Source organism: Brachionichthys hirsutus, chromosome 6, assembly GCF_040956055.1.
Source record: "Brachionichthys hirsutus isolate HB-005 chromosome 6, CSIRO-AGI_Bhir_v1, whole genome shotgun sequence".
NCBI lineage: Eukaryota > Metazoa > Chordata > Actinopteri > Lophiiformes > Brachionichthyidae > Brachionichthys > Brachionichthys hirsutus.
Genome location: NC_090902.1, coordinates 8742164 through 8765303, shown reverse-complemented (window position 1 = coordinate 8765303; position 23140 = coordinate 8742164). Strand labels below are relative to the sequence as shown.

Below are 23140 nucleotides of genomic sequence, written 5' to 3'. Positions count from 1 at the left end.
ATTCAATATCAAAAACCCAGAAACCAGAGCGGGGATAGAGAATATGTCAGTTCTGGTTGGCTGATGATTGGTGGAGCTCACCTACAGGCCGATTGTATAAATCTATGTGGCATGACTGAAAATATGTGTGAATCATACATATTGTAGATTCTTTGCACCAATATCCAATGTACTGGTCCAAAAACTGGCCCCTGTGGCACACCTTACTGAACAGTAGAAATATATAATAATTATTTACAGACAAAAAAAAAAGAAGTCCTTCCTCCCCTCCCCTTTCTACTTCGGGATGGAAGACAGGTGTGCTGAAGCCCTCAGCTGAGCCTACTCTGCAATCAGCGAAGGATAAGAATCTCTCCAGCCTGCTGAACCCTGCCAGATCGTAATATTCACTCAGTCGGTGCTCGGTTCCGGCTCTCAGTCTTACTTACCTCAATCTTGTATTTTGCAATATACGTACCTGTGTTTTCCCGTCTTGCTCCAGATCTTCACGCTCCAGCCACCTGTTGTCCTGCCGATCCTCCCGGTTCTCTCGTTTGCTCCATTCTGTCCTGGAAACTCAACCCCGCAACCTACTAATAATGAATCACTTACCTGTTTGCAATGCAGCCCTGTATCTGCTCGTGGGTTCTATGCCTGGCTGTTTAAAGTTACAAACCTTAAAATATATTTAGATACAGTATTTTACTTTCTTCTCTTTGTTTATGTGCAAAAATGATTAAATATTATCTGTAATGTGAGCTAGTTATAGCTTTTCTTTTTCTTTTTTTACCTGCTACGGTAACATGTATAAATGCCAATTTTGAATTTTTATATGTTGCACCAAAAACTCAAGAATGCATTAGTATGCCCCGTTTGGAGAGCTATCCATTCGTAGGCCCATGTTGTGGAAACTAATGGAGTTTTTATTTAGTTTTAAGGCTTTGGCCTTAATGCTCACAGATTTCTACTGGCTTAAGTGTTTTTCCAGCAGCATGTGAAATCCTGTTATATCACCCGTCCGTGTCATGAGTGGACGAGACGTTAGACCATATTTTTTTGACCTGAAGTGGCCATCTCCCCCCACTTCTAAAATAAAATGAAAGAAAGCTCTAGAATGTTCTCCAAATGACGGAGAAGCTTGTCTAGTTTCCTCAGATATTATCACTATACACAGAATACAGTGTAATAACATTAATTTATATTTAGACATGGCCCACTTTGAAAAATGACACTTCCTGAAATGAAAGTCCATGTCAATCAAGTCCAGCCTGTGATGCTTCCTCCACACATGAAGACAGACGGCAGCTCGCTGCTGCTTTTGTGTTTGTGATTTCCATCAGTGTACGCAAACAGACAGATGGAGAGAGGTGTGAGCGTTGTCTTCAGACATGTGGCCTTTTTTGTGTGTGTGTAAACTATTTATGTACATGCTTCTGTCTGATTCCTTCCACTGACTTAATCACCAAATGTTCATTTCAGTTTAGTTCATGACATTTTAAATCATCAAACACTGACACATCCGGGGGGGTGGGAAAAGTGTGTGAAAAGTCAATAAAGCAGTTTTTTCAGTATTTGGTAAACATTTCTGGCTAAACTAGAACAGTGGGCGAGACAAGCTGCAGAAGTGCTTAATAATAATTAATAAAAGAATAATTCACTGAATTTGTTACTGCTGATAACTCCTTTAACATTTCATATTTATTTGAACACTAATTAATTTCAATTGCTCATTTAGAAATGTTATTAATTAATGTCGATTTAAAGTGTGAAAAACAAACTTTGAGTCGTAATAAATGAGGAAGGGATCACTAATAATATTCATCAATAGCACACTTTTACTATTTTAACTCATCTTCTGTCAACTTAACCAAATCTTAGGCCAAATGTTAGGCCAAAAGCATAAATACACACGTGCGCGCACACACACACACACCGTTCCAGCTGCATTTACAGCACTTCTTTCTCCTCCCTGCCTTTCCTGCCTCTCTTCACCATGCCCCCCCCCCCCCCCCCCCTGCGCTGAAGATTCTGTAACATGTTGCTGTTTCTTAGTAGTACATTTTTAGCCTCTACTTGACCTGACATATCAAATGTGGCAGATCTTGTTCAGATGAACATGGTGTGATCGAAGCACACAGGCCACTAAGCTTATAGCCAAACAACACAGGTTGCGATGTGTGACAACCGCAGTTTAACGCTTGCACGCTGAGCTGACACACTGGCTAACCACTCCAGTGAAGTCATTACTGGGTTAACAGGACCTGGGAAGTGGACCCGCATCATGACCTGTTGAACCATTTGTTTTTTTTGATACAGGAGACCACTGGGGGCCGGAACACTGGCAGTGGCATTTGAAATAAAGGTTGGTATTGAAAGGAAACAAAAGGAAATACTGACATTAAAATAATTCTACTAAAAAATCTGTACTGGCAATGAGACAGCTATTTGATCCTACTAAAATATCCACTGAAAAGTAATAAAAAAGAAAAAATATTGTTGGATTTTTGCAAACCTCTGCTTGCTGCTTCATTTCTTTTTTTTCTTTTTTTTCTTTTTTCTTTGCAATGACATTAAAATGTTAAATATTTTTCAGTTTTAACTCTCTTTTGGCTTATTTATATCCGCATCCGGGCAGAGTGGCGGAGTGGTTAGCGCTGTCTCCTCACAGCAGGAAGGTAATCGCCATTTTGTCATTGGAGCATATAAAAAATTTGGCAAAATTCAATCAAATAAATTTATTTATTCATTTATTTGAAAGCTCAGCAGTTGGGACAATGAACAATCAAATAAATGCTATTTCTCGAGCCCCCTTGAGACAGCTTGGTTGATGCGGTATTTATGTCATTCTTTTGTATGCGTGCTACAAAGGCATAGCAATGGATTATATTCTTACCTCTTTTAGCGAGCAGTGCAGATGGTAACAGAGCTGACTTAATATTTTTGTAGACAGAGTGAAGATTTAACAAGCAGGAAGGCGCACCGAGCAACTGACTCAGACAACATTCAGAAATTGCCTTTGAATTGGAGACACAGCTCAAGGTCTGGGCGCTCCTTACCCTCCGAGCAAAGGATGAGATCAACCGCCATGTGACCGGGGGGCTTCAATGGAGGTTATTGTCATGCTATTTTGTGCAGTATACAAAGCATTGCTCAAGGCACACGGCGATGAGACGTACATCCCGCTTGCAGAATGCCGACTATCCTTGAGCACACACTGGGAGCAGTGTTAATGGTTTGTTCATTGTAAATACACCAAGAAGGTCGTGACCATAAGCACTTGTCCGCCTTGCACTATCCTATATGCCTGGCAAGCTAGGGACACCATTATGTGTTCCATAAGTGGGATTCAGAAAGTATTATATACAGAAAGGTTACGCTCCAGAACAACCCTTTTCATTTGTGTGCAGAAATGCAAATCCTATTCTCATTGCCCCTCCCCTCAAACCAATTCTCTCATCTGCAAAATCCAGTGATGCTGGAAAAATACTGGCAGCTGATAAAAAAAAAATCACGAAAGAAAGAAAGAAAAAAAAATCAGAATAGACAAACTTCTTTTAGAAGTCGGATTCCTTTTTGCTTTAATATTTATTGTTTTTAAGTTATGCACATCCCCTCTTTATCTTTGTATTTTTTCTGATTGTCCACAATGCTGCAACCCATCACTGTGAAGAAAACCGGTTCATTCCTTTAATGTCAGAAGAGAAAATGCCACTCATAGCTCCCAATTTACTTGCATTGTACCTTTAAGTCAATTTTAAAGCTTTAGATGGAGCCATTGTCCCCGTCCCACTCTGCTTCCATGTTGTTCATGACTCCTGCACACTGAGGAGAATAATCAGAGCCAAATAAGTGCATAAGTCCATAAGCTGTCACCTCAAGGGCATTTGGCTCTGCCAGTGTTCATTTGAAGCTGGGATAGATCTGGGATAGATGAGCATATGCATGCACACACACACACACACACACATGATTATGCCATTAGCGCCTGACAGTGTCTATCCTCATTGGAAGCCAAAACATGTAGGTACTTCATGCATTACCCATTGCACACAGACAGGCCACAGTGCAACAGGAACCTGTCAATTAAAATTGATTCGTTCTGCTCATTGTGCACTGACTTCAACCTGAAAGGAGAAAGGAGCAGGGGGGGGGGGGGGTGCAACGGAGAGAGGTGCGAGGGAAGGAGGGAATAACAGGAGAGGAGAGTGTTTCAAAGAATGTCATCATGACTATGTGTGAAAATGATCTCAGTTATTCAACAGTGGGGCTGCTCAAAGTCACTGACTGTTCACACATATTCACACATATTCACGGTGATGGCAGCAAAACTGGACACGACAACCTCTGACTCCTCCACCCTGTAGAGACCGACAGCACCACGCTGTTCTCCATATTGACATATTATGAGCATCAAAAGGGCAGCCTATTATTTACACTGGATGCGTTTCACTCGGCACACAGTGACATTTTCAGGCTTCTTCACTTATTGAGTTTCACATTCTTTCTCTGACACATCCCCTTTCCTATTCTTGCATGCCTATCTTTGTTGAGTGTGTTGGCAGAGTGGCACCTCTCACTGTTTGTCCTCTCTTTTCACCAGGATCAGCACTATTCCACCATCTGCCTGTTAAACACAGGCCGATCCCTCTCACACCTGTTGCCCCTTCACAGAGCTTTTGGTTCCCAGTGGTGGCAGAGAATTTTCTGTCTACGTACAGCATTCTGCGAGCAGCCAGCAGAATATTGACATTTTGTTATGATCATCTTCATGATAACTCACATCTGTACCCCCCATGTGACCAGAATTCTTACTACAATCTAATTATCTTATAGATTATTTTCGCTGTTTTCATGTCAGTTAATTTGTCTCGTGTGGCTTTAAAAGCACCTGCAAGATTCTATATGGCCCAAATTACATTCTCTCTATACATTCAAGATAGCTGGCAGCTTTTGAAGGAAAAGGAAGGAAGGAAGGAAGGATGGATGGAAGGAAAGAAGGAAGGAAGGAAGGTTAATCACCTGGGCTGGGACCCTGATATTAATAAAGGTAATAAATACAAAGGTAAACAAATCAGAACAGCTGATTTCACAAGACAGATATCAAATACTGTTCAATAACTACTTGTGGCTTCAGAGTGTGATAACAGTTCAAGCAGGTCTGATCAATGCCTTGATATTAACTATTGATTAGCTGCCGTTGCTGATCAGAACACTGACGGTGCCTTTGTGACATGTTTCATTCCAAACATCAGATCCAGTTTGAAAGATCCTGGATGTGGAATCTTGGAAGATGCAAAGCTGGGTGAGGACAAAAGACGACACTGTCTGCCTTTTTTCTTCGGCTATAAATGCAACATGTTTAAAAAGATATCTAAGGACCCTCTGATAGAGAATTCTGACTGACGAAGGGAGAAGTTGCCCACCTATGTCACCAAAGCAATCATGTCAGCAAGACCTCTGAGACAAACTTCAAGAGCGGGAGGCAACTATGCAAAGTGCTAAACGTCAAAAATCCAAGAGACATTGTGGAACATGAATAAGGATGTGTCTGCCATTGAAGAAGGCAGGCTTCAGACCCAATGAGAGACAGAAATGCCCCTTTGATCCCTTCCATCAGTGAGGATGAAGGGAGATCAAATGTCTACAGATCAGGATTTATCCCAGAAGGAGTGGCCGTCTCCTCCATCTTTGTGTTAAACACACACACAGGAGGAGAGAGACGGAGGACCTAAACACTGTGGCGCTATCATTAGCATTAGCATTAGTAGTTAATATTACTCATGTTAATTAATGTTGAGGAACATTTTTCAGAACATATTTTGTCTTAAATAAAAGCCCCTCCCCTCCTTCCCATGCAGCTCCAGAGGATGACTAATGTCATCGTAGACCCATCACAACTGATTTATTCATCCCTGAATTCATTCAGAATCAGGGTGGGTACGGCCTGAAACAAAAAAAGAGGCTGAAAGTAGGCCAAACGGATCGATGCACAGACAGGTAGATGCAGAGACTGTCCTCATAGTGATGCATTTAGGCCTCGCTGCTGTTGTGGGTCCACTAGTTCAGAGAAAAACCACAACCATCTTGTTTATGTTTGAAACATCTTGGCACATTTAATGAATTGGCCTCTTTTGTCATATGGCCACAATAATAAGTCTCTTAAATCTCCCCCCCCTCCCCAAATGACAGTGGATTGCCTTCATGTGTTTGCTTTCATGCTGCAGTATTATTTTTCATTCAAATGAAAAGGTCTCAGCCCTCGTATGTGCAATGAAGCAACAAGAAGAAATAGGATGGTAAAAGGAAGCCCAGAGTACCCGTGTCGAGTGTGATAGGGGGTAACACTAAAAGGTTGTGTCGTGTGTAGCCGTTGGCAAGCGGAGTAGCAACAAACCTAATTTTAGTCCATCGACTCAGGAAACCTACTGCAGGTGCATTAGATGGCCGCTGTGCAGACAGGTGATCTGTACCAGCAGGAAAAACACAGGAGTGCAGAGTCTGAAACACATAAAACCTATTACTGCTGAAGACACGCACACACGCACACATATATGCACCATAATCTTTCTTTCTCGGTGTAACCATTTTGCTGAAAAGATGAAGTCTGTTTTATATTTATGTATTTATTTATCTATTATTTTATAGATTTAGAAGGAAAAATATTAATTCAACTATTGTTTTGTATTTCTTTTGCATCCATGCAGGATTTGCTATAGGATACTCAGTATGGATATATTGTAGTCAACTATAAATATTGGTTGGCTGGTGTGCTTGTCACAAAAACCTCAATAGGAAAATGCATCGCTCAATCACTTGGTCTTTATCTGTGCAGCTTTAAAACCAATTAATGTGCTGCTATTTATCTGTGAAGCTGCGGCACAACAAACAAACAAACCACACTCGTCTTAAAGAGTCAAGAGGAATATTTCCGCTCATAGTCTTCTCTAATCCGCTCTGTTTGAAGCTTGGATAAGACACGCCCTCGGTAGGAAAACAAGAGCAGTCATTGATCAGAAAAGTGAAAAGTACAAAAAAAGGATTTTCATGGTCTATTGGAATCTATTTTCTATTGGAAAAATGAGAGCACATGTAAATTATGAAAGTTCCATAAAAATCCCTTCAAATCAGTGGTAGGAGAAAAACACTTTTGGTGTTCATGAGCAATATTTTCCTTTGAAAACTAAAGGTGATGCTTGACAGTTTACTTGTGTTTACTGAGAATGCCAAATCAAAACAGTCCTAGAATGCAGCTCTGGCTAAACTAACACTCTATTTTCGTTTTGTAAAAGAGTTAAGCAAAGATCGGGCAAATAGACACAAATTGGTCGGATTTAGAAAACAAACAAACTAAAAAACAGTCACAGTTGTTTCAACAGTGTAGTGTTGCTATTCCCTTGGGACATCATTTCCCCAGAGCGTTTCCTCCTTTATTTTTTCCCTGTTGTTTCTTCTCTTGCTTTACTTTATTGCCACGATCTATTGCATACGAAGAGACGCTATTTCAGACACCTGTTCTTTCTTCAGCCTCCATTATCGCTTCAACCTTGTCTTTGATTCATGCTTCCTGTTGCCCTTGTGTTTGCTGCATTTCATTAGACCAACCGTGTCACTATTTTTTGAAGCTCCAGCTCCCCTGGTGCTTGGGATTGCTGACCACAAGGCTTAGTAGTGCATCTAAAATAGTTTAGAGCCAGGGGATGAAATAAAAGGGATGTTGGGATGGAAAACAAAATGGCTTGAAATCATTGTTGGCAGGTTGGAGGCCTGTGAGGTCTGAGCTTTGGCCTCTCATCAGGCTGCATCTTGAGGCAATACTTCAGTCACAATCACTTATCTGAATTAGCATGATTAAAATAGCACTGTAGCATTTGTGACAAACATGTTCTTCCACACACACATGATAGTGTGTATGAAGTGTAAACAGTTCTCTGCTGGGTGACTGTCTCGTGGAGTGAGAGTCAAGCCTCATTAGTTTTCACTGAGCTCAGGGTCACTGAGACTTAGGTCAGGCCCAAGGAAACCCTCCTCCACCCTTCCCACGTCTCCCTCCACTTCCTGTTCCAACAGCTGAGCCGCCCATCTGCAAGGAAAGTGATCATTTATCATTTCACTTCAGTGTCAAAAGAGAATTTGTAAATAGAAATAGTTTTTGAATATGACCGAGATTCTACATGAAGTTTTGTTTTAAAAAATGTTTTCATTACAAAAGAATCAAAATCTCTTCAGCTACAATGTGAATTTTCTTTAATGATATAATCATCCTTGATAGATATCCTCATGTTTAGAAACTTGTCAATTTCAATTCTCGATTGATTTTTTTTTCTCTCCTTGGAGGAAGCATAGACTGTAAATACTGAAGTCATATATCGAGAGAGAGAGAGAGAGAGAGAGAGAGACTTTTTGGGGTTGCAGTAAAAGCATGTTATATTCCTCTTGCTGAAGCTTGAAAAGAAGAAGAAATGTTCCCCTCTAGGATTAGAAGAGTCAGAGAACTGTGCAATTGTATGAACAGTTCTTAGCCGGTGGCAACAAAGCAGTGGCATGCACACATTTCTGGAAGGAGTTTCTGATATTTGAAATGTGTGGCAACAAAAGAAAGATCTGGCATTCAAATTGAACTCTTGAGCCGGATTGTATCGGAGGTAAATTACTTCATCCACAGCGCTGGCTTGCTGTGCTGCAGCTGCACATTAAAAACACAGCAGGCTTAAGGTAAACTGTGACAGCTTGAAATGAATGGGCTGCACAGCGGCCATCTAATGCACCTGCAGTAGGTTTCCTGAGTCAATTCCTTGTTTATTCTGAACACAAAATCGTTTGTGTCGTTTTGTAAAACTGCCAGAAGACGAGATGAAGTTCGATGGATGCACGAAGATCAGGCTGAAAGCCTTGTTAAATCTTCTATTAAGCACAATGTCGGTCCTTCTCTGTGTGAATTGTTAAACTGAATCCAAGATTCATAATAAGCACAGCTCCCGAGTCTGCGTGACTAACACAACTCCTGGTGTGTGAAGTATTACACTCGCTGTCTGTGGCCCACAAAATTGGTGCACTCAGTTCTTTGTAGGCGTACGACAAAGACAGGCATGGGGAGCCTTTAATGACTCGCTCCGTATTTACATCACCCTTCCTGCTTTGTCACTGCAACTGGGGTGGAAGTGTATGGTTGTAAAAAAATGGCACTCCTGCTGAAGACACTCACACTGGGGTTTTATATTGGCATAGTTCACATCCTGATCATTTATTTGTATGATTCATTCAACCTTAGGTGCTTACAAGTCGTAGTAGCAGATCACTCACAAGTATTGCTGCTGCAGGTGGTGGAGTGAGAACTAACGTTGTGTTACAGGCTTGACAGGTGTGTGCAGATCTGCATGGGGAGTGTGTTCTTTGAAAGACGACTGTGAATAGACTTATATTGTTTTTGTTTCACGCTCTTTGTTCAGGAACAACCTGTCACCGAATGATACGATGAGACATTCGTTTGTTGTTTTTGCATATCAGGTTTTCTCCGGCTAAGGGTGTCGCTTTAAGGGTGTGTCCACTGATGTGTAGCAGAGAAAACCTTTGCGTATAAAGGATCGCATTCCAAAACTGTGGCTGACATGAAGTGAAAATTCACCGGCCCAGTCTCAGCATGTGGTGTCTTCAGGAATTCTAGGAGTTACCGCAACAATATACAGTATTTGTATTTTATTTTTTGCTTTTTGCTTCATTAAACTTTTTGAGAGTTGCAAGGGAAACATTTCAGATGACAGAGTATGAAGAGAAAGGAAATTCACGCATAGCGATGGTTGGTGTTGTCTCACATTAAACTTTCAAGAACTGCTGGAATTCTATATTTTTTGACAAACAAATCCTGCCAGTAAACATGAAAAGACCCACTTCTTTCCAAATGTGGCACAGCACCATCTGCATCTAAGCGTGATGCCTAAATAAGGTGTATAATGGATTAAGTGAAAATAAAAACAACGATTTACCTTGCCCGTTACGTGGCGGTTGATCCCGTCCACTAATTGGAGGGTAAAAGAGTTCCCAAGGCTTGCGCTCGCCAATCTGAAGACATTTTTGGACCACAGCTTTCCAAACTCGTGTTTACACAGACGTGTGACTCTGCACTGTTCCTACCTCCCCCTGCCATCACAGAGGTGGAACAAAACAGACCCCTATTATGCCTTTGTTGTGTTTATAAAGAGAGAATAGAGGAATAACAGCTTGAAAAATCCGTTTAAATGGAGTTCATGTCTGTCCTGTATGCTTCCACTGAGGGCATCCATTTTTAAAACCAGACACACTTTGAAATGGATAATTTCCTTTAGCAGCTGGGCACCGCAGTTTGATCAAATGTCAATCATGGACCAACACACAATTGTTGCTTGCCGGGGATTGTGTGTACTTTCATGCACATAAACAGTGATGCATTTTAAGACTCTGGAACTATAAGACACAGAGGAATAAACTATGTCAGGTGTTTGATCTTTTCTTGGGTTAACCTCAAGAAAAATGATAAAACATTATTTGACTTTTACTGGGTTTATTTTTTAGCAAATGGGTCTGTAAAAATAGATCCAAGCCTTCCATGGTAAGTCTGTTAACAGGAGCATCTTCGCATGGTCGGTCTACCTGGAATCATACAGGGATGCATATCTTCATGTGTTTGCATGCAGATATCTGACAGCTGTGTTCCAATTTCCTTTAAAAAATGCATTACAGTCTGGCTGTTTGCGATAAACAACCAGCATATAATACAATGATGAAAGTGTGACCGAGCTCCGTACTCACCTCAAAGTGGCAATAGCTGATTCACACTAATGGCAATCTGGCTGGCCTCCTCTAGACGCGCAGCTTCCAGCCTTGGCCTTGCTCAGCTCCAGCCCTCGTACTGTTAGAGACAGCCCAAAAACACAACCGCCTGTGCATGCTTGCATTGTGATTGACAAGGTGGCATAGCAGAGGACATCCATCTCCTCCCATCAGTGTCCTCCCCCTTTCAAGAGGCTTCTCTTTCTGTTTGCACCCATCTGGAAACATTTATAACTGCATCTCCTGTGACTATAGAGACCGCAAACGGCTTTTATCTACACTGCTTACTGACCGTAAACAGAATTTGCAACCGGCTCTGACCCTCAAGTAAAAAAAATAAATAAAAGCCCCCCGGATAATACTTCCCCTTCAGCGTCCCATGCCAAGAAATGCTTTAACTCTGCCCAATCATTCTGTTGTGCTCATTAAACTATTAGAAGAAGACTTTGTGGTCACTACACTTTTGATCCTCTTCCTAAACAAGTCCCCAAATGTGTTTACAGTCTGGGGTGAATTAAAGGTTCTGTTTGTAGTGCAGGGTTCAGCAGCCTCCATATCAGCCCCTCTGGTGAATGAAAATGCAGAAAATACTCCTATCTCACGAACAGAGCGGATTTATGTTTGTGTTAACAGCCTTCCAGGATAAATTATTAAAACATGCCACAGTGTTCAAGGTCTCTCAATCTGGACTTTGAAGGAGATGTAACAAGTGGGCAAGGAGACATGCTATGAGAAATGACCGTGTTAGCTCCGATGGCGCAGGTCATTAGAAAGATGATTGAATTTGGATGTGAGATTTAACAAGGGAGTTGAATGTCTTATCTCATAGTCATCAGTAAACTATCAGGAGTAAAATTACATGTTTATTTCAATGCATCTTCCTTGGATAATGCAACAGGCATTAAGATTGATGGCTGCACCCACTACAGAAATTGAGTTATGCATTACATAAAGACAACATCATCCCGTTACCTTACACATGACCCAATTAAAATCACTTTCGTTCAGGTAATCCGAGATGAAGACAAATGCTTCACGTGAGTGGAAACTCACCCCCCAGACTGTTTCATTGGTTTTCAAGAGTGTGTGAATCCCTTTGAGATGCAACCTCCTTCAATGCTCCGGTCCCACTATAAGTCTGTGCATGAATAAAATGGTGCTGCAACATCAAGAGGAGGAGAAGAAGAAAGAAGCTACCCTCATTTCACAACATGCACACCGCACAAAAAAAGATCATCAAACTTTGTCTTTATAAAATTGTTTGAAGCGTGACACCCCCCCCCCCTCAAACGGTGTGATTATCTTTGGCGAGGCACCGGTGCAGCTGTGGGACTGCTTTGAAGACATTCCTGAGAGGTTATAAATAGCGTATTTACTCCCAGCACCCCCGTGCAGACAGGAGGATGGAGTGGAGCTGGTCAGCCTTTCGCGCTCTGAGCGCGTTCCCAGATGAGCGCCGGCCTCCTTGTACAATCTTCCTTCTGTATGCTACATGTCTCATACAATCTACATCCAAGATGCATCGCGGTCCAACGGCAGCATGGTAAACAGTGCTTTGTTTTCTTTTCCCACCATCGGGGTTAAAATTTCCTCCTGCTGTGGATATCTCAAAGATATTTCTGATAATGCTAAAGCCTTATAAAGCACAGGATTACAGCCCAAAGCCTGGCTCATGGATTTTAAGCGCTCCTGTGAGAAGGAGTGCAGCTCTACCTCCAACAAGCCAGTATTTTTAGATGGAATGAGCAGGAATGTTGTCAAATGTCTGTGCCTTCCTTCTGGTATATGCTCAGTAATATCTGGACTCTATTTGTCATATTCTGCAGTAACATTTTATTTGTAATATATATATATATAATAATTTACAAGACAATAAAAGTCTGATTTTTTTGGACAATGCAATCCGGCTACGTTTTCTGTCCCATGACTTTAGAATTGCAATCTCACAAATATAAATATTTACAGGCAAACAATGAGGGCATAATAATTAATTCATCCAGCGGGTTAAGCAATGCCTCAGCTTTGCTATTGTTCCGGTGCAAAGAGTTCTGATGCAGCAGGGACTGCGTGATTAGGCGCTTACACAACTTTCGGGGGTTCAGTGACGAGAAGTAGCCTCACTGCTGCTTCAGCTGCGCTTAAAATGAACAAGTATCTGAAATGTCCATTAAATCAAACATTTCAACAATGAAAAATATTGTCTGAATAATTTAATCCATTGGATTTCCTGCCGTCGTTTACTTGCACTATTTGTCGTCATGCTCATGCAGCATATTACAGGCGACAAAGATCAATCCTCTTTTTATTTCAACACAAAGCACCCGCTGTTACCCCACAACTGCTAACACTTAAATTCTGCTGTATTCATAACTGCAGCTTCCTTGAGAAGTGGCTCTTTCCTCCTGCTTGCTGCAGCATAAAACGTTGCTCAATTAGAGCGCTTTCATGAAAGGTGCAGGTTTGCAGGAGTTACTTTTCAGTGACCTAGTTATAATAACTTTGTCTATGCTGACAGCATTAAAAACATATTTAAGGATTAACTGACCATGATTAATCCTGGCATATATAGAATCACGAGATTATGTGCTGTTCAACCTTACATTTTATTCATAGACTTTAAGACAACACTGGATCTTTTTTTCAGTATATGATGAATTGAAAAGTTTTTTTTGGGGGGGGGGGGGGGGGAGGGACAACAGACAACAACAACAAAAAAAAAAAAAAACAACAACAAGGGAGCTGTTCTAATCATTCTTAACGGGTACAGAGGCAAAAGCAGATCTGTCATTGCGGCCGTTTAGAAGTTCTGCATATGATTTTCTTGAAGGATTTCCTGAAATCCCTGTTGAAGATCGTGTATATTATTGGATTCACCGAGCTGTTGCAGTAACCGATCCAAAAGAACAGGTCGAAAAGCGCGCCGGGGACGTGGCAGCTGTCCCTGCAGACGGCGTGCAGGGTGTACGTGAAGAAGAACGGGAACCAGCAGAGCACGAACACGCCCATCACCACGGCCAGCACGAAGGTGAAGCGCTTCTCGCGCATCTGCGCCACTTTGGTCTTGTTCGCCGCAGCCGTAAACTGGTGTCGCCTGACTGGGTTCTTCCGTGGCGGGGGCGCCTGCGACGCCCTGGCGGACGCCCAGGAGGGTCGGCAGTTCTGGGGAGGGCAGCAGTCCGAGCCCTCCACCTTCCTCCGTTTGGTGAAACGATGATTGCGGGGTTTAGTATCCGACGGAGCGCAGCTCTCCTCCAGGTCGATGTCGTCCAGCTCCCCTTGCCTCTGCTCGCGGCTGCCGGTGCTCTGGCTGCTGAGGGGGCTCTCCGTCTCCAAGCGGTCCCTCCTGGCGCAGCAGGTCTCGGACTGCGAGGACTGCCTCTCCAGACCGTTCTTGGCCACGAACACGGTGGAGGAGCGTTGCTTGGCCACTTTGTAAATCTTACAGTACACGAGAATCATGATGAGTCCCGGCGCGAAGAAGGACACGAGGCAGGAGGAGAGGATGTACCAGGTCTCGTCGTTCAGCAGGCACTCCCGCGCGTCGTGCTTGGTCATGAGGAGAGGAGGGAACGAGATGAACGCGGATATTACCCACACGACAGCGATCATGGTCTTGATGCGCCTCGGCGTGCGCTTCAGGTTGTAACTGACCGCCTTAGTCACTGACCAGTAGCGGTCCAAGCTGATGGCGCACAGGTGCACGATGGATGAGGTGCAGAACAACACATCCAGCGCCAGATAAAACGCGCACCAAGTAGTGCCGAAGTACCAGTAGCCCATGACTTCATTGGCGAGGGAGAAGGGGATGATCAGCGTGGCCACCAGGATATCTGCCGAAGCCAGAGAGACCAGGAAAAGGTTCTGGGGCGCACGGAGCGCTCTGCTGGTCAGCACCGCCACGATCACCAGCACGTTCCCGACAATGGTCAAAGAAATGATCACACTTACAAAAAGAATGATTAGCGCAGTGGTGGTGCCCGTGTGTGGCAGTGTAAACGGTGCGTCCGTGGAGTTCTCATCGTTGGAAGCGTTTTCCACCAGCACATTTAATTGGGTCAAATTCATTCTAGGTCCAGTTTGTCCTTTCGAATCATGTTTGTTGTTTTTCCGCCCGTCTCTTTTCCAAAACAGTCAAAACTGTGCGCCGAGCCGCCTTCCTCTAGCGCTGCGCGTAATGCTGGCTGATTAGAACACGCACAGTCGCCCACATGAGACGCAGTACCTGCACGAACACAAACCCCTTCATGGCAGGCCGTCCGAATAGTCCAACAGCTCGGAATTCCGAGCTTCTTAGTGAGATCAGAGTTCACAGTCCAAGTCTTCACCAGAATAGTCATTCCTCGTTATCGCGCCTCTGTGCGTAATCCTGCGTTTTGGAGAACAATATCCAATTGGATAGGACGCGGAGAAGCACATAGCTGTTAGAATAAATAGTCATACAAGAATGAGATGACATCACTCCGAGGACCAGCCCATCTTTAAATTTAGGGAGAGAGAGAGAGAGAGAGAGAGAGCGCGCGTTGTTTTGCATTTGCGATTTCTTGACAATGGAAGTGTTTGTCTTCAAGCGAGTGACTGTTCTTGATTTCACTCACACGTTAGTTATTTATTTTCTTTATCATTTTCCCTCAGCATTGGGGGGGGGGCAGTCTTTTACTGCAAAGCCTAATGTGCCACTGTATAGGTTTAAAATATCATAATTTTAAATTATCTTTAGAGAATTGTTCATGACAGTCACCTTGACGATAATGATTTTCAAACTTGGGGACAACCACTGAAGAATGTGTGTTGATGACCAGAGGATAAAGAGAGACGTAACAAAATTAAATGAATATTGTTTATTTTATTAATCACAATAAACTGTAGAATTACAATAAAATCGTTGTTCTGATTGTTCTGATAATTAATGGGAACAAGTTATTCTCGTTTCCACAATATGATAACCGTGCAGATAAAAGAATCTCTCTCTCTCCATTGTTGCTTATTTATTGGCCCTTAGTGTGTGTGTGTGTGTGTGAAAGAACCCCAAAGGGATTAATAAAGTAAAGTTCATCTTTGTTTTCCTGTTGACTCAAAGTCAGACACAGGGCATAACTTTTAGCATAAAGTGTATCATTAAGTAAAATATTGTTTTACATTTTACCTTCAGTATGCCGAGACTGTCTGTGAATTACAATCTTGCCAATTCCTTTGATGAAAAAACAATTGGACAAAAATCATATTTTTTCCCCCGAAAGGCTTCGCTGCTTGGATTTGGGCCGGGGGCCGCCAGTTGGTCCCTGCTACACGTGCACTCATCTGGCAGCCGGCTGCACATAGAAACCAGTGTAATCTGTTCTGCTTGGAGGATGGCTTGTTTAGATGAAAATGAAATTGTAGCTTTTGGCCTACTTTGCTAAAAGGTTCACCTTACTAGCTTAAGGTGCTTTGATCCAGGAGCCAGTGAGGGGAAGTGGGCACCTGTTCTTGATGCCGATTTTATTTAGGTCTCTATAATTAATGCAAGCTTGCAATGAATGATCATTCAAACCGACTGCAACTGGACAAAAGAAGCCTCAAATGTTTTTCCAATTTCTCTTTTTCAGAATGTCACAAATTAAAGAGGCAACTATTGCAGAGGGAAAACAAGAAGCCGGCCTTTGGCATTGTCATAGCACCTGTGGATCAGGAATCACGGAAGACACAGAAAAAAATAATCAGGAGGATCAGGAAATGGAGCAACACGTCGCTCGCGAGGGCTAGAGAAGACCGAAGGTGGTGGAAAATCAGAAATGACAGGTATCAGGAAGTCATTTTTTCCGCCATGGGAGAACAGAAGGAGTGACAGACTATTTGCAGTCAATGATCCTGTTCCTGAAGCTACACTGATGTTTGTCTTTACCAAGCAAAGTTAATCACACTCTCACTCCAGTCCTTCAGGAGTTTCAGGTTTAGCCCCTTTTAGCAAATCATGCATTTTAAGCATTAAACTGACAGCTTAAATGTTGTGCAGAGGTTAATATGAATTAATATTGCCCTGACGCATCAGATGTTTCTTACCATCATTCTGCTTCTTAAAGTAAGTTATATGTATAACTCGGTGTTCAGGGATGGTCATCTGAGCTCAACAGGAGTTGGCTGCACCAAGTAAGATGTAAAGGTGCTCAAGTGGATAATATTCAAGTGCTGGTGACTCACCGCTAAGGATCGGTGACTTTAACATCTAAAGTCAGTGAAGGACCAGGTGGAAAAACAGCTCACAGAGAGGTTTCTCCAAAAGTGCAGTGCTGCCAATTAAGCAGCCAGAGTGTTCAAAGTAAAAAGCTTTTCATGCAGCAGTGGCTGGCTGATGAAATGTGTGAAATGTCCATGCTTGTCTCTGATAGAAGTGCAGACTCCTTTTTTATGCAACGTCGCTGCTTTCATTCATTTTTGTTCCTGAATTATTCTTTGCTGGTGCACGGAAGTGACCGTAATGCCTTGTATCTATTTGCTCCGAAGGTTTAGTTATATAACACGTATGCAATCGTGTTAGGCAGCCAGTCCAGCTAGAGGATATTTACCAGTCAGATATGACTCAGAAAATACCTGAAAAAAACCCTAAATAAAATGCTGCAGAGGTAATGACCAGATTGTAGACCTGCTCAACAAACTTCAATCATTTTGCCCCCCTCTCTCTCTCTCTCTCTCTCTCACTCTCCCAATCCTAATCTCCAGGATGAACATAATAACAATGAAGATTATATACAGAATGATTATCCTTGTGTATGAGTGATCAATTACCTAAAAGGTCTGCGTCCTGCACTAATAAAAATGAATAAAAAATATACTAAAAAACGCCTCGCTCTGGTAATCGGCATCACACAACAAAAACATGCTCCAAAAAATAGCTGTTTGTGGCATCCAATTGCAGAACCGCTCCAAGGAATGACTTACAATTATTATTATTACAAAATAAGACTTGTTATGCAATCCTTTGATGGAATATAATTACACATTTCCCATATTTTACTGTTTTTCAGTTTAAGAGCAAATAAAAGAAGCCTTTCAACTTAACTTTTATTATGACCCCCCCCCACCCCCCACCCCCCTCTGCCAAGGAAATTATGCAACAGTTCTACTTGCAGGTGTTGAGCTTTCCTAGTGCTCTGACTTTACTTTCTACACATAAATATGCATACAGTTGTTTGAGAAATAATATAAAAAACATTAAATTACAATTTGTTTCACAGTCAGCTGCACAACATCATAATATATGTATCATCATCATCATCATCATCATCATCATCATGAATACATATAAATAACAGCTCGATGGAAATCTTTCATCAAGGGTACCCTGTTGTATCCAGCATTACCATCAAAAATTTCTTTTGAGATTTCAGGAAAGAGAAAGTAAAGATAATTGTCCTCGTGCACCCCGTAGCCCTGTGTACTTTCTATTTCTAGTTAACAATATCCAGCATCCTGTCACTCTGGGTCCAGCTTCCTGTTTTGATACGAGGGCGGTTAAACATACCTGTCCATCCTGACACTCCCTGTTTCTGCCTGACTAAATATTTTCCTGCAAATGAAGAAATAGCACAAATCCAATCAAATTGTTATACAGAGGCAAAACTCTTCAACTCATCAGCATGTTTCAGGACATATTTTTGCCACACTCATGTGCCCTCTAGGTCACAGACGCCAGGTTCTTTTCCTTTCACACTGTGAAATATTAGAAGCTCCGTGAACTCACCGAGACTTTGAGAACAGAACATAAATATAACCTTGTCACCAACTCATCCATCATTAGATATTAACTACGATGTGACAATTCTCCCTTTTGCCAGCAGCTGATGTTTTCAGGAATAGCAGTATTAGTGGCAAAAACTGCAGCCCTCTTAATGTTTTCATTCGCTGAGAAGGGATTAATAATCTGCTTTCTGGGCACCATTTCTTTGCTAAAACACTGCCCTCATTATAAACTCCACAAACTCTCACCTACATTTTCTTTTTTTTTGGCTTACGTAATACAAATGATTTCATGCATGTCCAGGTTTGAGGAAACTAACAAGTGAGTTTGGGCGTATGATAATGCTCAGAACAGCTTCATTGGCTGCACAATTGGGTGTGGATAATAAAGAATGGATCCTTAGAGGGCGGCTGTATTCAGAGGTGACCGATGGCTGGGTTTTTTGCTCTCTGCCTCGATCCTCTTACCTTGCTGTGTTGTTAGAAGGAGGCTGTCTCGGCTGGTTGTGAGCCGAACCCACTGCTGTGTTATGTAACATTCCCGGAATAAATGGACTGGAGTAGCGTGTGGTAAAACTCATCTCAGGTTGCAGGTAATTTCTCACAGTAAACATTTTAATGCCGGGCATTCAGTCTAGATGGTTGCTTAAACACTGCGCGTGCAAAATCATTAGCATGCATGCGTTACACGATCCTTGGCGGTTGGTGATGTGTAAACTAGTAGGAGACGGCAAAGGAGTGGGAGAGGACTCTGCGTGTGTCATGGCCACACTGTGAATCACTTATTTTCTGTTTTTTTTTTTTTTTCCAGAGATCACACATCTCTCCTCATCTCCCACCTCCTTCTCGTGCTGCTATGATGATGATGATAAATATCTTTATTAGATAGAATGATAGAGTACAAGTACAGTCACACAGTAGAATGTATTACAGTACAAATAAAGTCAAACGTCCTGTCTAAGAGGAGCATTTCAAAAAAGCCCTTGCGGTCTTGTTTCCGTTGAAAGAGTTTTTCCGCTATTGCTACCAGGAGGCCTGATCTGGATTAATACATCACTACAGACCTTTGTTTTTTTCAAACAAGCAAAATTCACCTCAGATTTATACACTAATTAAGATTTTTAAAAAACAAAACAAAGGGATTTAATTGCGCCTGGAATAATGAAACATGAAAGTTCATATTTGCAATACCTCACAATATATTTTTTATTTGCACATTTGGATCACTTTATCTTAAGGGTAAAGGTGACTTTGTAACTGGTTTGAGTTAAATTATTTTGTAAAACACCGTTGAATCAGATTATTGTGGGTAAATTCCCAAACTCTAATACCTCACATATCTAATATGGCCACGGAGCTTCAAAGGCTTGCTCATTTTTACCCTTTGTACGGATGCAGTGAAGAAATCAGTCATCAGTGATGAGTAGACATTACTCATTACATTACATTGTAATCTGGTCATTATAATGCATCATTAAAGATGAGTTATGAGATGGTAGAGGACTTCAGGTACCTCGGGTCAAAAGTTCAGAGTGATGGAGAAATTAGAAAGGAAGAGAATAATTGTGTGCAGACAGGCTGGAAAGGGTGGAGAAAAGTATCAGGTGTGCTCTTTGATAGGAGAGGATGAAAGGAAAGGTCTACAGAGACAGTGGTGAGGCCAGCCATGATGGATGGCTTAGAGACGGCTCTGAGGAAAAGACAGGAGGCGGAGCTAGAAGTGGCGGAGATGAAGATGCTGAGGTTCTCCTTGGGAGTGACCAGGTTGGATAGGATTAGAAATGAGACAATAAGAGGAACAGTGAAGGTTAGACGTCTTGGAGACAAGGTCAGAGGACAGACTTATAGTCCCCGTCCAGAGGAGAAACGGGGACTATATTGGTAGAAGGATGCTGAGGATGGAACTGCCAGGGAACAGGGCTAGAGGTCGACCCAGGAGAAGATACATGGATGTAGTGAGGGAGGACATGAGAGTGGCTGGTGTTGGGGAGGACGATGCAAAGGACAGGGTGAAGTGGAGAACGTTGATTTGCTGTGGTGATAAATAGTTAGTGTATATATATAGTAGTAGTAGCGACCCCTTATGGGACAAGCTGAGGGTCCAGTAGTAGTATCAGATGGCGTAGTTTATACGGAGGACAAAAAGTCAATGTTCTACTTCTGTCTTCCTAAATATTTTAAGATGGAGCACATTTTACTGAGAAGCCATGGCAGCCATGTGGCTGTCAGGATGGTGATGTCAGTCTGCTTAGTTCAGACAGCTCAGCTAAAATACATGCACTGACATTTGTACCTGTCAAAGTTAGACTAAGATGGCCTCATTATTCACAGGAATGAAAACTGGAAAAAGTTTCTAGTTTTATCTATCTTTACCTTTTTGGAACGTGGGATTAACTAGTATTTTTTCCATCTTTTATATTCTCAGCAAAGGCCTCCACATCTACTTAATGAATTTTATGCAATTAATAAAATTGTATGCTTTGAGATTTCTTTGATAAAGACAATAAGAGAAAGAGGAGAAGAAGCAGGATGAGGCATCATAAAAATCCTAAACAAGACACGCCATTTTATTTTTCTGTTGTTTTTACATAATGATAAAGGACAATACACATATATTTCAAAGGTAGCCACAATATGTCCCTTCTCCACGAAGGATGCTTTTGCTATCAGCATCTGGGGTCACAGATTGCCGAGTGGGTGACTGGGCTCTGGTCCACCATTAGCCGCCTCTGTCTCTGGACTTGGCACGCTCTGCCAGTCAAATTAACTTTGTTCGGGTTCCACTGCAAGAGAATAAATAATTAGTGACTGACAGTCCTGCATTTGATTGCAACATGACGCATGATGTTTGGCAGCCATGTCTTAAATAACCTAAAGCATGATATGGATGTGGACAGCAGAGTTGGACAGTGAGGAGGTGGATGTTGAATGCATTTCAGACAGCGTCCTCGCGTTGCCCATCCCTGTTTAACTTCGTCACAGCAGTCTATTCTCTGTGTCGTTCATGCTCTTGTGGTGACAGCTCACGCTAATTGGTTCTGAGGTCTGCTATCGCTCTTCACCCCTCTATCTTTCTCTGCCTATCCCTTTCTCCGTCCCCCTTGTGCTGCCTTGTTGCATTTCCGTGAGACGGAGCCCTCTGCCCTCACCATCTGGTGTTTTGCTTTGCATGCAGCTCTACGGCAACGGACCTGCAGCTCTGGAGCTCATGTTCTTTATTCCATAATAAGAGGGGACTACAGGAGGGAGGGCCCTTTCTATCAAGCAACGTCCATATTCAAAAAGCTTCTGTGCTGGCAAAAGGCGTAAGAGGACAAAGTCTGGTGTTACCATCCCGTGCTGTTAAATTGGTTATGAGTCATGAGTGCAGCCATGAAACTATTCATTTGGTGCATCTTGACACAATTACAGTTCAGAGGGAGAAATGTACTTGAAACAGTTGCTTGTTTTCAAATTTGGAGATAAATTAAAATATATGATCAACTTATGTAATGCAATGAATTCTTGAAATAATAACGTTAGTCCCAGTATCAATCAGTGAATCAATCATCAATGCCATCGTCCATCGTACTGGCTTGTCACCTGTAACTCATTGTCTCCTTCTCTGCTTGCTTTTATTCCTCTGAAACGAGCCTCATAATATCCTTACGGGGGTGAATCGGGGTCAGGAGGTTGTGTCTGGTCGCAATGACTCATTCTCCCCGACGTGTGTCGCAGGGTGCAATGTTTGCTGCCATCTGAGGTTAATAGCCCATTCCCATCCGATTACAGGGAATGGAGCGTCAAAATGAACATTTCTTGGAAAAACAATAGCCTGACTTAGGCCTGCTGCATAATGCTTTTTATTTCCTGGAATATTTTTATGCTTTTGCACAAACATGCTTTACAAAATGACATTGCAAACAAGGAAAGGAGCTGACAACATTCCAATGTACGAATTTCCCTCTGCATAACAATGTGTTCATCACAGTCATAGTATGAACACTGTGATAAACGTGTGTGTTACAGCTCCTAATCGAAAGCAAGCACCTTTTAATGATGCATGCATCATAAAAACACTTGAAAGCTCTCATCTTTAGCAGGAATATAATGCAGGGACCAGAGAAGTAAAAAGAGCATTAGGTCTGTGCCGATACAAAAATACTCTAAATCCAAAAACTTAAAATTAAATTATAATATTAATTAACAAGAAGAAGAAGAACAACAACAAAATGATCTGCTTTAATTACTCTTTACCATTACCAGCATTACCAGCACAAATTTAGCCCGTCCTTGCGTAACATGAGCACCGCCCAGTGGCGAGTCGTGAGACTACACAATGTCACATAATCCATGACAGTTAAAGATGTTTACTAGTAAAGTTCTCTCACGTACATGAAGCGGAACGGCACTTCCTCGGCTTCGTGTGCTTCACTTGTGAGACACTTCAGACGTCCAGTCTTCATGACTGATTGATAAAAAAAAAAACATTCTGAGAGGCCATATTAAAAATCTGGGTTTTAATCAATTCTTATTTAACATTTTCAGTTTCAATAAAGTTTTTGCACCGTTACTTATCATAATATAAATTACTTCTAATAACCTATTCCTATCTATATTATACATTAAATTATCATGTTGATGTCAGGCATATAACTTGTAAGTT

At 42.0% G+C, this 23140-nt stretch overlaps 1 protein-coding gene across 1 annotated transcript; it reads right to left on the bottom strand.

The window, feature by feature from the left end:
* Nucleotides 1-13566: 13566 nt before the first annotated feature.
* Nucleotides 13567-14847, bottom strand: adra2db (adrenergic, alpha-2D-, receptor b). Its single transcript, XM_068740427.1, has one exon. It carries the CDS (start codon nucleotides 14845-14847, stop codon nucleotides 13567-13569), a length of 1281 nt encoding a protein of 426 aa, XP_068596528.1.
* Between the last annotated feature and the right edge of the window lie 8293 nt (nucleotides 14848-23140).